The 16,006-nt window shown below is 43.4% G+C and overlaps 1 protein-coding gene across 1 annotated transcript in view; it reads right to left on the bottom strand.

Moving 5' to 3' along the window:
• Positions 1–1,701: 1,701 nt before the first annotated feature.
• Positions 1,702–16,006, bottom strand: part of rab36 (RAB36, member RAS oncogene family) — a 35,127-nt gene continuing 20,822 nt past the window's right edge. Inside the window, exons 8-11 of the mRNA XM_078227632.1 lie at positions 15,118–15,199; positions 12,977–13,067; positions 7,674–7,793; positions 1,702–3,368 (exon numbers count right to left, since the gene is read on the bottom strand). Of these exons, the coding sequence (XP_078083758.1) occupies positions 3,304–3,368; positions 7,674–7,793; positions 12,977–13,067; positions 15,118–15,199 (358 nt within the window). The 3' untranslated portion in view covers positions 1,702–3,303. The remainder of the gene's footprint in view (positions 3,369–7,673; positions 7,794–12,976; positions 13,068–15,117; positions 15,200–16,006) is intronic.

Here is a 16,006-nt window from a genome sequence, read left to right as displayed (position 1 = left end):
GCCTCAGACAGCAGGACGGGGCTGGTGAGTAGAAAGTTTCAAAAGTTTTGTGTGTGTATGTACGCCAGCAGCAACACCTGCATGACTCTGTTCACCTCAGTTTAGGCTGCTTAATACTTGTCACAGAGATGGCTGTGGCGCAATGGAACAAGAACAGAATTAGTAAAAGACTTAAAGGTTAAGTACTTAAATGTAGCACATTTCTTTAGATGCCAGAGTGACAATTCTGTGAGCCTCAGAAATGACTGATGGTTTCCTGAATGACTTTGCCGACTAGCACAAGGTTAGAGGGAGTTAGTTGAATGCAAGAGATTCTCCCAGACCAGAAATCGGACAAGTATTGTACAGCTCATCTCAGTTTAGAAGCTGATAACCAAGAGGTCAGGAGGTTAAATGAAACCCCCAAGTCCAAGAGGTGAGAGGATCTCACAATGACAGCTCTTTGAAATTCCCAGCTCTAGCACCTTCCATTATACATGTTGCCAATGACTGAAACTCTTTAATGTTGGGAGAGTGCTTCCTGAAAACTGACAGTCATTTACAATTAAACACATTCAGAAATTAAGATGTTTACAGTGATTATCTCCCAATCTTCAATCAGGGTGACGTGTTTGTCTGTATTCAGAGACGTCGCTGTTGGCATCTCCAATTCAAAACAAACACTGAGATACACAGATTGAAAATTGTTCCTTTTACTTTTACAGCAACCAATCCATCTGTAATATAATGTAAACATTTCAAAAACATCTATTTTATAATTTTAAGGTACCAAAAAGATTTTAATAACCCAGTCATTTCATTTCTGACCTAAACTGAAAATGTACAAGGACCTTTGTTAAGGGATGTGTTTTCTTGTTTAAAGTTGATGTGGAATTTACCATCAGCTGAAGAGCGGATGGTAACCCTGCTGTGGCTATTTCTGTGACGCCTGCCTGCATTAGTTCCCAGTTAGGCAGCCTGCTGCTGTTGTCGGTGTTCCCAGCTCCATGTGGGGGAAATTTCCCACTGCCGTTCTCCTAAGCGGCGGATGCCCTGCCTTCCAGAATTGCTGGCCGATCAGGGTACCAGCAGCACTGGGCGCCAGTGAGTTGGGAACCAACTAGGAGGAGGAAGCAGCTGTGCCAGACCCACTAATTGTATGCAGACCCAGGCAATCCTATGTTAATGAGATTTGCACTGATGCCGTTTTCACCGGTAAAATGGGGCCGGGAAGATAGCATCCGATTTGCGCTGGTGCAAATCAAATTTTTGCCCTCTCTCGCTATCTTCCCACTGGCGTGGCGAGATAAGATCGCGCCCAACATTTTCTTTTAAATAGATAAAGGTCAGAATTCTCAAACCTCGTCCTCGGCTGGGATTCTCCAGTCCCGCTGCAGTGAATGGAGATTTGCCTGACTGCCAAATTCTCCATTCTCGCTGGCAGTGTGTACAACATTGGAGAATTCTGGCCAATATAGAACTATATACTAGGTCTGCAACGCTAATGTTCAAAGGCTACCAATTTTGTCTGATTGGCAGTCATTTGCATTTAATGTTGAAGCCATTCCTTCACTTCTGCAGCATTTTAATAAATTCAGAACTGCCCTGGAGCTGTCTTTAAATTATAAAATCATGGCCACTTTGTGTTATCCTATTTTTCATGTAATGCTCATACATAAAACATGAAATGAATGAAACTGGTACAAACAGGAATTTTGTTTTAGGAGACTACAGGACTTTGTATTTTATTACACAACGTAGGCAGCACGTTCCAAACTTTTAATCCACAGTATCATCATCATATCATCATAGAAACCCTACAGTGTAGAAGGAGGCCATTCGGCTCATCGAGTCTGCACCGACCACAATCCCACCCAGACCCTACCCCCACATATTTACCCACTAATCCCTCTAACCTACGCATCTCAGGACACTAAGGGGCAATTTTTAACCTGGCCAATCAACCTAACCTGCACATCTTTGGACTGTGGGAGGAAACCGGAGCACCCGGAGGAAACCCACGCAGACACGAGGAGAATGTGCAAACTCCACACAGACAGTGACCCGAGCCGGGAATCGAACCCGGGACCCTGGAGCTGTGAAGCAGCTGTGCTAACCACTGTAGCTTGACATCTTTCACACTTAGGGCACTATGAAGATGTGGCCTATGAATGATTAATTGTTTTCAGTTTTTCTCCCCTTCTTGCCAAAGGCCACCAATCCTCAATGGGTTTTGATAACAGTGTCATTCATTCCGATGGAGCACTTCAAATTGTCATTTCATTTCATATTTGTTCTTGGGATGCGAGACATTGACCTCAAACATGCTGTAATCTCTTGGTGATTCTAAACTCCAAGCATACTTATAGACAGAACAGGAAATTCATAAAACACTCATTCTGTTTGATGGAAAGCAGAGACTCCATGCCAACACTGGGCACTTCATTTAGGACTGTTGGATAATTCTAGTCCCCTCTCACCTCAGATTATCAATGTTCACTTGTCTTCAGACCAAGAAATATTAATGATTCCTCCCCATCATCAGGGTTCCATATTTAGATCTTGATCGTTAAAATAGTCTTGTTAATGATGGAAAAAGAAGAAAAAAAGAGTCTAGTCTGCAATTAATATCTTATTAAAAGTGCAGACTGCAAACCCTAAGTATGCTTATATTTTACAAAGATTACACAATGAGCTCCAGAATCTTCAGCTATTTAGCAAAACCCATTACTGTTTCACAGAAGGGCAATTTAAAAAAAGGCATTAAGGTCGCACTGAAGTGGCCTTTGATATGAGTCATATTAGAAACTAAATAATCCTAAATCTAGATTAATAAATAACTGATCTTCAGTGGTATTTGTCTCAAATAGTTTTGCCTTATATATTTATTAAATTGATATATTTTTTTCCTTTCCCTCAGAAGTTGTTGATAACCTATCTAATAGACTCATTTCAGCCCACAACTCAATTTCTGTTCAGAATCTTAGGCTGGAATGTTTCCACCGTTCACTCTGGCGGCATTTTCCCATCCTGCTGCAGTGGAGAGAGATCTGGCTAGGCGCCAAATTCTCCGACCTTGTTGCAGTGGGAGCAAGGCGTGAACAGCCGGTAAGATTGCACCCTAGTGTTCTATAGCTTCTAGCCAGCCTAGATTTTTCTATTTATATAAATCACAGGCAATGCATGTCTAGAGTTATCAGACCTCAACCTGACATCAGACTGCAGTCAATGCATTTTTTAAATCTACAACCTCTTTGTGTTTGCCAACAAAAATGGAACCAAATGGAGGATTAGTCAATGTTACAAAAGTCTGGATATTGGATTTCAACAGCAGCTGCTGCTGGTATTGGTCCCGTTTCCAGAGGGCTCAGCTGTGCTTTTATCCATTCCTGTGTTTTTGGAAGAAAAAGAATATTTGTAACTTTATAACGAACATTATTTTCTCATTACTGTGAAACTTAGCAGTCATTGTATTTTGTATCCTCTTTAGATCCATCATCTCACTCTACGCCATTTATTGCTGAGTTGACCAGCTTAACCACTCCCACGCCTGTAAAATGCTTATGAACTGTCCTTTTGCAGCTAGAGAGGGTATTTGCTTTTTCATTAGTTTCTCTTCACATGTCTCCTATCCCTTTCCTACATTTAGTGGCTTTCAAAGAAAAAAGAGTGTAGTCTACAGTTAATACCTTATTAACAATGAAGACTGCAAACCCCAACTCTACCACTTCATGGCAGTGTCTGCCACTACAACACAACCATTGGTGATTCCAGTAACTCAGAATGTCGACAGATTTGCCAAATTTACTTCCCTATCGAACCACAAGTAGAATTAAAAATCCAATGGAAAGCCTCAATCAAAGAACTTGAAAAGTCTGCTCTTATGGTAAAAGGGAATCATTTCAGACTGGGCTTTGAACTGTGAACCTAACACATGTTAATATGGGCCAGAATTTTAATCTCTCCTCTCGGTGGGTTCTGAGGCAGGGGGGAGCATAAAACAGCATGGATGAGATTCCCTCTGGTATCCCAACTGCCCCGACCCGACTTGGACATGATTGTGCGGTGGGGCAGACAGGGCCTTGAACGGGAAGCCCACCCATGCCTCAAATAAAGCCCTTAAGTGGCCCAGTTAGTGGACTTTTACCCCCAACCTCCGTTTTTAGGCTGATGACTGAGGGTGGGAAACAGAAAAAGTTCTGACCCTCAATCCCAGATTGGAAGTGGAGAGGGGCTGGTGTGGGGGGGGGGGGGGGGGGGGGGGGTGCGCGCTCCAATAGAAGGCTGTAAGTGCCCTTCCCTCATGGACCAAAGACCTCCCACCCACAGCAGGATCAATCCCAGCCCCTAAATATATCCTCTACCCTCCCCAGGATCTCATGTACTCACCATTATTGTGGTTTCTGGTACTTAGTCCTGGTACACTGCAGTACCTTTTCCAGCTACTGCAGCGCAGTGCCTGGATGAGCTATAGATTGGTTAACTGCTCTTCAAGGTGGGACTTCCTTCCAAATACAGCTGGAAATCTTGCATCCTATCAATCAATGCTCATTAGAGTGTGAAATGGGAAATGGGAGTGGGCCTGTCAGGAATGAAGGGCAGCACTGTGGCACAGTGATTAGCACTGCTGCCTCACAGCGCCAGGGTCCCGGGTTCAATTCCTGGCCTTGGGTGACTGTCTGTGTGGAGTTTGCATGTTCTCCCCATGTCTATGTGGGTTTCCTTCAGGTGCTCTGGTTTCCTCCCACTGTCTAAAATGTGTAGATTATGGGGATTGCCATGGTAAATGCAGGGGGTTACAAGGATAGAACAAAGAACAAAGAAGAACAATACAGCACAGGAACAGGCCCTTCGGCCCTCCAAACCCGTGCCGCTCCCTGGTCCAAACTAGACCATTCTTTTGTATCCCTCCATTCCCACTCCGTTCATATGGCTATCTAGATAAGTCTTAAACGTTCCCAGTGTGTCCGCCTCCACCACCTTGCCTGGCAGCGCATTCCAGGCCCCCACCACCCTCTGTGTAAAATATGTCCTTCTGATATCTGTGTTAAACCTCCCCCCCTTCACCTTGAACCTATGACCCCTCGTGAACGTCACCACCGACCTGGGGAAAAGCTTCCCACCGTTCACCCTATCTATGCCTTTCATAATTTTATACACCTCTATTAAGTCTCTCCTCATCCTCCGTCTTTCCAGGGAGAACAACCCCAGTTTACCCAATCTCTCCTCATAACTAAGCCCCTCCATACCAGGCAACATCCTGGTAAACCTCCTCTGCACTCTCTCCAAAGCCTCCACGTCCTTCTGGTAGTGTGGCGACCAGAACTGGACGCAGTATTCCAAATGCGGCCGAACCAACGTTCTATACATCTGCAACATCAGACCCCAACTTTTATACACTATGCCCCATCCTATAAAGGCAAGCATGCCATATGCCTTCTTCACCACCTTCTCCACCTGTGACGTCACCTTCAAGGATCTGTGGACTTGCACACCCAGGTCCCTCTGCGTATCTACACCCTTTATGGTTCTGCCATTTATCGTATAGCTCCTCCCTAGGGTGAGGGGTTGGGCCTGGGTGGGGGGCTGGGCCTGGGTAAGATGCTCTTTTGGAGAGTCATTGCAAATGGCCTCCTTCTGCACTGTAGGGATTCCATGACATTCTATGGGCTGGGTTTGAATCCCACCACAACAGATGATGGAATTTGAATTCACTAAAAATCTGGAATTAAAAGTCTAATGATGATCATGAAACCATTGCCAGATTGTTATAAGAATCCATCTGGAGGAAACCTGGCCTACATGTGACATGGAAGCCACTCAGTTCAAGGGCAATAAATACTGGTGTTTGCCAATGACCCCCAAATTTCATGAAAGAATAAGATAAACAAGAAGCAGTGCCCAAGTCCACCCATGGGTGATGACTGACCTATTTATCCTGGTTGTGAGATTCCATGGTGGTTCTGCAAGTCTCCTGTTGTAACAATAGTGGGAATCTGGCAGGGCCAAACGAGGAACTGTGCAAACTGCTGAAATGGCCAAAATTTCAACAGTGGACCAGGAGAACCACCATGGGACTGCATTGCTCATGCTTTATGGTATCAGCTCAAAGGTAAATTGAGTCCTCTTCAATGTCAGAATTTTTACAGGTTCAGTGGCCACTTCTTCCAACCACTGTCACTTAATCTCCACCAAATATCATTAATTATCCATTAAAGACAGCAGTAAGGACACGAATCACTTTGACACCAATGTCCATTGGATATGTTTCTCCATTCGAAAGAAATAAACCTCATTGGTGACTCCCTCCCGTTTTAAAATGGATTCCGTTTGAAGATAGACTGCCTGGAAATTGGTCATGTATTGTTTCCAGGGAGCCTCCACCCGCATAATACTGGCTGTCAACTTAGTTGGTTATCGCAAAGTGAAAGATTTTGAATCTTATAATTTAAGATAAGAAAGGAGCAATTATTAACATTCACCCTTTTTAAAATGAAAGCCAAGCGAACTGTAAAATTCCCCTTTCCTTCCATACATTAAACTCATTTACATGTATTAATTTCACTAGTTGTTATGAGTGCCTCAATAAAGCCATCAAATAATGCACAAGGATGGAGATATATATTCACTCTAAACTGCTACAAATTCTTGTCTAATAGCTTAAATCAGAACAGAACTCAAACAAAAAATGTTGAACTATCATTAGAATCATAGAATCCCTACAGTGCAGAAGGAGGCCATTTGGTCCATCGGGTCTGCACCGACAGTAATCCTACCCCAGATCCTATCCCCATAACCTTACACATTTGTCCCGCTAGTCCCTCTAACCTACACATCCCGGGATACTAATGGGCAATTTAGCATGGCCAATCAACCTAACCCGCACATCTTTGCACTGTGGAAGGAAACCGGAGCACCTGGAAGAAACCCATGCAAACACGGGGAGAATGTACAAACTCCACATAGACAGTGACCTGAGGCTGGAATCAAACATGGGTCCCTGGAACTGTGAGACAGCAGTGATAACCACTGTGCCACCGTGCCACCCAAGCTGTTGTATGAATTCTTATAGCTAACCATCATAAAGGCGACACAATCAGAATGATGATGGATTTTGGAATGACGGCAGTAAGTATATTTGCCCTGAGTGCACTTCTTGAATGATTTTTTGGGATGTATTTCCTGAATTAAACTAAGAAATTCAGAAACAGTTATGTTGAAGAAACTATTATACATCTTTTAAACTGGCTGACTGTTTTAACAGGATAATTTCATATCATCACATCTGCCATTTGTCATCCCACACCTGCTTGTGGCCAAGATCAGGAAATATATTTTTATTGTCCTTGTTCATTGGATGAGGACATCGCTGCCAAGGCCAATTTTTAATGCTTATCCTTACCTGCCCTTGAGAAAGAGGATGGTCGACTTTTTGGACTAGAGCAATTCATGTTTCCACTGGAAATAAGGGTGGGAGGTGGGACTGGGTGGCAGGAATTGTGCAGTGCCCATAACAAAAGGAAGAGAACAAGGTGTTTGGTTTCAAGTGGGGCAGCGACGGAAGAGAATCCTCAGCTGAGAGCTATTTGCCGTCCTTGCCAATGGCCAAAACTTTCAATTAAGAACTTTTAGAACCAGCAAGCTGAGAGTACATTCATTGTGCAAAATTCCACTTCATTCCAGTGAATACTTACGGATGGTGCTTCCCTCACCGATCCTCGCAGAAGGAAAGTCTTTCTTTTCCAGTTCTTTCAGTAAAGAAGCTTCAAATGCCAGGGCTGCCACTCTGAAGAAGAATTCCCTCACGTTTTCACCTGTGGGCAGAATGTACTGCAACTTCAATTCCAGCAAGATGTTCTCCTCATTTCATCTTAACCACTTCACGGATTGGTTTATGATTCTTGTGTTTGATTGCCGTGGATATGGATTTTGTTAACCACAGTGTTTATAAACTTACAATTCCTGACATCCCCCAAAGATCACCAGCTGAAAATGCAATTAATCTATTGTATATTTAACTAGTTAATGTCAAAATCATAGGTTAATTTCATTTGAAACATGATGAACTATGACTAATAAATTCCCATCCCCTAGATCAGAAGTGAGGAGGGGGCTGAATGAATTCACTCCATTATTATTTGTTCTGAACTAGCTTGGATGCTTTATTTGTCTGCATCCCTTTTTACAGAATCTTGGGTTCCCCCACCAACAGGTGAGCAAAAGCCGCCAGTCCAATCAGAGTCAGCAGCTTAACATCACAACCGCCAGCAATGGCTATTGCTGAGAGTGAAAGACCACGGATAGGGCTGTAATGAGACCTAAAGCTGAGTCGCTCTGGCAAAAACTAAGTATCCATAAGCAAAATATTGCTGAGTAAGCGCTGCTTGATAGCACTGTCAATGACATCTTCCATCACTTTGCTGATGATTGAGAGTAGACTGATGGAGCAGTGCTTAGCCAGATTGGATTCCTCGTGCTTTTTATGAGTACCTGGTACAATTTTCCAAATTGTCAGGCAGATGCCAGTATTTAAGGTGTGCTGGAACATCTCGGAAGCTTTTTTTGGAGCACAAGTCTTCCATAATAAAGCTGGGATGATGTCAGGGTCCTTAGCCTTTGCTGTATCCAGTGCCTTCAGCTGTTTCTTGATATCACATGGAGTGAATTGAATTGGCGAAGACGGATTTCTGTGATGCTGGGGACCTCAGGAGAAGATAGAGATGGATCATACACTTGGCACTTCTGACTGAAAATGGTTGCAAAAGCTTCAGTCTTGTTCCTGATGTGCAGGGCTCCCACATCACTGAAGATGGGAATGTTTGTGGAGTCTCCTCCTCCAGTTAGTTGTTTAATGTCCACCACCATTCATGATTGGATGGAGCAGGATTAAAGAGTTTTGTTTTGATCAGTTTGCTGTGGGATTGCTTATCTATCACATTTTGCTTCTGCCTTTTAATGTGCAAGTATCATAGAATCATAGAATCCCTACAGTGTAGAAGGAGGCCATTCGGCCCATCGGGTCTGCACCGACAATCAACGGAGCATCCTACCTAGGCCCTATCCTCATAACCCCATGTATTTACCCTACTAATCTCCCTAACCTACACATCTTGGAACACTAGGGAAAATTTAAGATGGCCAATCCACCTAACCTGCACATCTTTGGCCTGTGGGAGGAAACTGGAGGAAACCCAGGAAGACATGGGGAGAACGGACAAACTCCACAAACACAGTCACCGAAGGCTGGAATTGAACCTGGGTCCCTGGCGTTGTGAGGCAGCAATACTAATGACTGTGCCACCCTACCGCCCCACAGCTTCAACTTTCACCATCTGCTGTGGCGAGATTCGAACCCAGGTCCCCTGAGCATACCCTGGTTCTCAAGATTATTAGTCCAGTGATAATGGAGGTGATGGCCTAGCGGTATTATCACTAGACGATTAATCCAGAAACTCAGCTAATGTCCTGAGGACCTGGGTTCGAATCCCACCACGGCACCTGGTGGAATTTGAAGTCAATAAAAAATATCTGGAATGGGAATACTCTTTCGGAGAGTCAGTGCAGACTCGATGGGCTGAACGGCCTCTTTCTGCATTATTGCACCATGGTTCAATGTGGTTGACTCTCAACCGCCCTCAGGCAATTAAGGATGGGCAATAAACGCTGGCTAGCCTGCGACGCCCATGTCCCACGAATTAATTAAAAAAAATACCACTATGCTACCACCTCCCCAAGTAGTCCTGTGTTGTAACTTTACCAAGTTGGCATCTCATTTGCTCCTGGTCTGCTCTCCTGCAATCCTTATTGAATCAGGATTGATCTCCTAGCTTGATGGTAATGGCAGAGTGAGCGATATGCTGGGCCATCCATTTTGTGGTTGAATACAATTCTGCTGCTGCTGATAGCCACAGCACCTCATAGACGGCCAGTTTTGAGCTGCTAAACCATTTCTGAATCTATCCCATTTAGCATTGTGCTGGTGCCACACAACAAGATGGAGAGTATCCTCAGTGGGAAAATGACAGTTCATCTCCACAAGGACTGTGTGGTGGTTACGTTTCCTTTACTATCAGGGATAGATGCATTTCTGACAGGTGGCTTGGTGAGAACAAGATCTAGTAGGTTTTTCTCACTTTTTGTTCCCTCACCACTTGAAGACCCAGTTTGGCAAACATTTCCTTCAGGACTCGGCTAGCTAAGTCAGCCACTCTTGGTGATGGACATGAAATCACAGAATAGTTACAGTGCAGCAGGAGGCCATTCAGCCCATCATTTCTGCATTGGTTCACTGAATGAGCAATTTATTAGTGTCATTCTCCCACTTCCACTCCTTAATCCTGTCCAAGTTTCCTTTTCAGAAACAGTCCTAGTCCCTTTTGAATGCTTCAGTTGAATCTGTCTCCATCACACTCTGAGGAAGTGCATTCCAGACCTTAACCACTTGATGTGTGAATACGTTTTTTCTCAGAGTACCAAATTATGTGTGAGAAATGTTGTCATGAGGGGGCAACATCATTCCAATACTTTATAGACTGGTCTTCCATTTTCTACTCTTTGTGCTGTCCTAACTCACACAAAGTCCCATTCAACTATTGTCCCTGTGCCCCCTGACCTGCATTAGCTCCTGGTCTGGCAACACCTCAAATTTAAAACGTTTATCCTTGTGTTTGAACCTCTCCATGACTTGCCCCTCCCCATCTCTGTAACCTCCTCCAGCCTACAACATTTTGAGATCTCTGCTTGCCTCCAATCCTGGTCTCTAACACATCCCTGATTTCCACCCACTCTTCCACCATTAGTGGCCATGCATTCATCTGTCTAAACTCTGGCATTTGTTCCATAAACATCACCACCTCTCCAACTCTCATTCCTTGAGCAGGATAGCCACAGCTTGCCCAAGGCCGGAAAATCCCGCCTGAGGTCAATGGACCTTTGCGCGGTCGGCCCTGCCTGCTATGATTCCTGTGGCGGGCGGGGTGGGAAAATTCCGTCCCTCGTCTATGACTTTCCTTGTGCCAACTTTCTTTGATCAACCTTCTGATCATGGCCCTAATATCTCAAAGTGACTTGGTGCCACATTTTTTTCTCAAATGCTCCTGTGAAGCACTTTGGGATGTTTCACTACTAAATGTACTATATAAATGCAAGTTGTTGTTACTTATTGCATAGTAGATAGAACAAAGCTGCAGGATAATGTATTGGGGAATGCCTGGATTTAGATATTACGCTGTCACTGTCTTGGGAATGCTTTCTTGGGGCAGTTTCTTTTGTTGAACAATGAACTACTTAACAAGTAAAACAGGGTCCCAACAATTGAAATAATGAGACAATAATATGTCTTGGAGAAGTCGGGCACACCCACAGCCCTGCAGAATGACAGTGTCATCTTGGCAGGAACCCAGCATAACATGGATGGAGACATTCAAACAGGCTCGCTACGTATCTTGAAAGGCACATGGCTTACAATACACCAGGGAAGAAAATGTTTGCTGACAGAATGCTCCACTGGGGAACAAATTACCCAATTACTGTAAACTGGTCATGTAATTTGTGAATTAATTTAATTTCAAAATGGGCACATTACATTTTCCACCCATACGTCTGCTCAAATTACTCACTGTAAATTGGAATTTGTTTCCCTGAAAAATATTTATGCAGGCAATATTTATGCAGGCAAAATGCCAGCAAATAATTTCTCCCAGTTACTTCAGCCAATGAAAGAAAAGTTTGATGTATGAAGTGTTTACTGGATGAACACTGGCACTGAGATTATCAGGAGAGGGAGAAATTTAATAATGTGTGGAAAGTGGAACTGCACGACTACATTTGGAAAGGATTGAGGAATTGAAGGATGGAATGGGGCAGAGGGTTGGGTGCCAGGAATGGTCCGTTATATACCTGCTCAGGCTCCATCCCCCGTTCCATCCCCCCACCCACATCAACCCAATAAGCCCCACCTCCTGGATGGCCATAAAAACATAAGCAATAGAAGCAGGCGTAGGCCATTTGGCCCCTCCCTCAAGCTTGATTTGTCGTTCATTAAGAGCATGGCTGATCTGAATGTGCTCCGAACTCCACTTTCCTGCCTTGCTCCCATAACTCTTGACTCTATTGTAGATGAAAAATCTGCTTAACTCAGCTTTGAATACAAGCAACCAGCTCCCCCATATTTGAAGGGATGATCCCTCATTTTGGCTGTTTGTCCCGTGTTTCTTAAGGGACACCTTTTGTCCAGTATTTCAAGTTTTTAGGTGTCCAGATCACCAACAACCTGTCATGGTCCCCCCATACCGACTCTATAGTTAAGAAAACCCACCAACGCCTCTACTTTCTCAAAAGACTAAGGAAATTTGGCATGTCAGCTACGACTCTCGCCAACTTTTATAGATGCACTATAGAAAGCATTCTTTCTGGTTGTATCACAGCTTGGTATGGCTCCTGTTCTGCCCAAGATCGCAAGGAACTACAAAAGATCGTGAATGCAGCCCAATCCATCACGCAAACCAGCCTCCCATCCATTGACTCTGTCTATTCTTCCCGCTGCCTTGGCAAAGCAGCCAGCATAATTAAGGACCCCACGCACCCAGACATTCTCTCTTCCACCTTCTTCCTTCGGGAAAAAGATACAAAAGTCTGAGGTCAGGTACCAACCGATTCAAGAACAGCTTCTTCCCTGCTGCTGTCTGACTTTTGAATGGACTTACCTTGCATTAAGTTGGTCTTTCTCCACACCCTAGCGATGACTGTAACACTACATTCTGCACGCTCTCATTTCCTTCTCTATGAACGGTATGTTTTTGTCTGTACAGCGCGCAAGAAACAATACTTTTCACTGTATGTTAATACATGTGACAATAATAAATCAAATTAAATGTTAAGAACATTGGGACATTTTGCAACATACACAAATGCTATATAAATACAAAATGTTGTTTGTGTGCGCCTACTGATTCTACAGTGCACATGTACAGCTGCTAATGCTTTTCCAAACACTCACCTGTTTTAGAAGACACAGGCCAATACTCTGCTTGCATCTCAGATGCTATTTTAATGGCATCAGCTTCTGTTTGTTCATATTCAGCCTGTGACTGGTGGATAAACACACAAAAAAAATGACACTGAGTCATATGCGGAGATTTTAGGTCAGATGATTAAAAGATCTATGAGGTAGGTTTTAAGGAGCATCGTAAAAGAAGAAAGTGAGGTAGAGAGACAGAGAGATGTAGGGTAGGTATACCAAAGCTTTGGCTTGAGGCAACTGAAGGCATGAATGCCAACGGTGCAGTGATTAAAGTTGGAGATAGATGTTCAAGGGGCTAGAATTAGATCAGCACAGATATCTTGGAGAGTTATGACACTAGTGAAGATTACAGTGGTAGGGAGGGGCCTTGGATGGACTTCAAAACAAGGGCAAGAATTTTAAAACTAAAATGTTGCTTCGCTGGAAGCTAATGTCGGTCAGTGAGCCCAGGGAGACAGGTGAATGGGATTTGGTGCAAGTCAGGACATGGGCAGAAGAGTTTTGAATGACCTCAAGTCATTGTAGAATGTGTAGAAAGAGTGTAGAATGTGAGGGGGCAGCCAGGATTGCAATGACATAGTCAACTTTAGATACCAAAGGTATGAATGATGGCTGTAGCAACAGAGGAGCAGAGGCAGGGATGAAGCTGGGTGATGTTATGGAGGTGGAAATAGGCAGTCTTAGTGATGGCATCAATAAATGTTCAGAACCTCATCTCAGGGCCAAATATAACAGCCATGTTACAAACATTCTGGTTTAGTCTCAAACAGTTATCGGGGAAGCTGGAGTACGTAGCTAGAGAATGGCATTTGAAGTGGGAACTGAAAACAACTTAGTACATCTGTTAAAATGGGCAAGAAATGTATGATTAAGTGAGTACGTTATTTGTCAATATTTTTATTCATTTGGTAGTTTTCTTCTATTTTTACATCAATCAATACATCAATCTTCCTGGGAGCTCAGTACAATGCAATTTTGTGAATTTCACTTTGCAAATAAACTTTGTAAAAGATCTTGGGTGCGATTCACCCAACTGCTCTCCAAGTGTTCCTGCCAGTGGGAAAACCAGAGTGTTTCCAGCTGGTGTTAGCAGCACCTGTCAAGAGCGATTCACTCACCTTTAGCATTTAAAAATATTCATAACATGAGACAGACTGGCCAGCTTGGCTTTATAGGGTACATTTAAATGGCTGAGGTAACCCAGCCTGCAACATCAGGGGACAACTGACTTTCCTACGTATGCCCTCATTATTTTCATAGCTACATCGCACAGTCAAAATTGGATAGCTCCCAAAAATATGTGCGTGGATTATGATGTGTAATTACCCCGCACTTGTTCCATGTAATATGGGCAACACAACTCCTTTCTGCTCCATGCTTCTTGTAATGACTGCTGTGCTATTCATTGGTTGTATGCATCAGCAGGGAGCCCATTATTACTACTTGCTAACCATTTAAAGATAGCATACACTGTTTAAATCTAACCTGCACCTCTTAACAGAGAGGTGAGACCTACAAGTGGTGAGACACCAAGCACAAGTGCACTGCAGCCAACGTTAGGGAATAAGGATAGCAAGGTGGCACTTCACCAGAGGATGATGTTATACAATAGTTCTCCTGCAGAGGACTCATGAAAACTTCAATGGTCCAGATTACAGAAAAAGACTGATGGGCATACACAACAATATGGAAAGCCTGCAGGAAAGCTTGCATGTGATGCCAAGGAGCAGTGAGGAATCCACTTTGCATAAAGTTTTGAGCCCACCCTTTCTAGCATGGAACTGGTGGCCAACTTTGTTTTCACACTTATGGACCCAAGCATGATGGTTGAGGCCTCCGGTTCCATTGTAGCACACGCAGCTTCCGCCAAATGTCCGCCAGACTGGAAGTTACGCAGAGTGCTGCCATCGTGGCTTTGGATACCAATGTTCAAAAGACCTCTCACAGCACTTCAACAATCTGTACTCCAACAGATGACAAGGATTGTTGAAGCACTACCCTGGAGGAGTGGCTGTGGATCCATGGAACATAAACTTGCTGTCCTCTTTCAGGAAGACAGTATGAGCGACCTACGCCTGATGAACCTCCAAGCTACTGGGAAAATAATTACTACTCACCAATAAGTCTTTCTTAGAGCCTACGAGAAAAATCGTACTTAAACCCTGTTCATTTTCCTTCAGTGCATCCTCCAGCCACTGCCTATAGCAAGAAAGAATATTATTGTCTTTGAGAAAATGATAAAGGGAGTAAGCAAAATGATTGCAGGCATCAACATTTAAGTTATAAGGAAAGGTTAAGGAATTTGCACTTATTCTCATTTTAAAATGAAGAACTATGAGTGATCTAACTGACATTTGTAATATAATGGTGGGCGGGGGGGGGGGGGGGTTAATGAAGTTGTTCGCTCTATCATGGATACAAATTAAAACTAAGGGAGTTAGAAGTAAGACGTCAGGCAAAACTTTTGTCTGTGTAATAGACTGATTGAAAACATAACATTTACTTCTTTACATGGATTTGCAAAGCACTTCTGCATTCTTGTAAAGAATTAACATCAATAATAATGTTCATCCATGTAAATACTTTCCAGTAGAAAAATGTTCCAAGGAAACAAAAGAACAGATGCAAACTGTAGCGAGTGTGATAGGAGAGGTGAGAAAATCTTGACCATAAAGACAGGTTACTTTGGATTTTCACATTGGATAGTTGTGTTTTTATAGGAGCTTATTATAATTTTCTACATTGAAACATTTCTATTGGAAGATCCAGCTCTTAATATGAATTTGCAGCCTTAACAGAGATTCAATCATGGCTTTCCCTTCTTCCTCTCTCTCCTCCCCCCATGAACATCTATTGGGTGGGAAACGATTTTGCCAGACAAAGCAAACCTGCTGAGGGAGGGGAATCAAATCAGTATTAAGCCAACACAAATGATTTGGGGTACTTCTGGTTTATTATCACTATCGGTTGCCTATTGTTGGAGCGCCTGTGATGGTTGGCCATCAG

Source organism: Mustelus asterias, chromosome 13 (assembly GCF_964213995.1).
Source record: "Mustelus asterias chromosome 13, sMusAst1.hap1.1, whole genome shotgun sequence".
NCBI classification, from domain to species: Eukaryota; Metazoa; Chordata; class Chondrichthyes; order Carcharhiniformes; family Triakidae; genus Mustelus; species Mustelus asterias.
The sequence above is the reverse complement of the archived record's forward strand: the minus strand, read 5'-3'. Positions and strand labels throughout refer to the sequence as shown.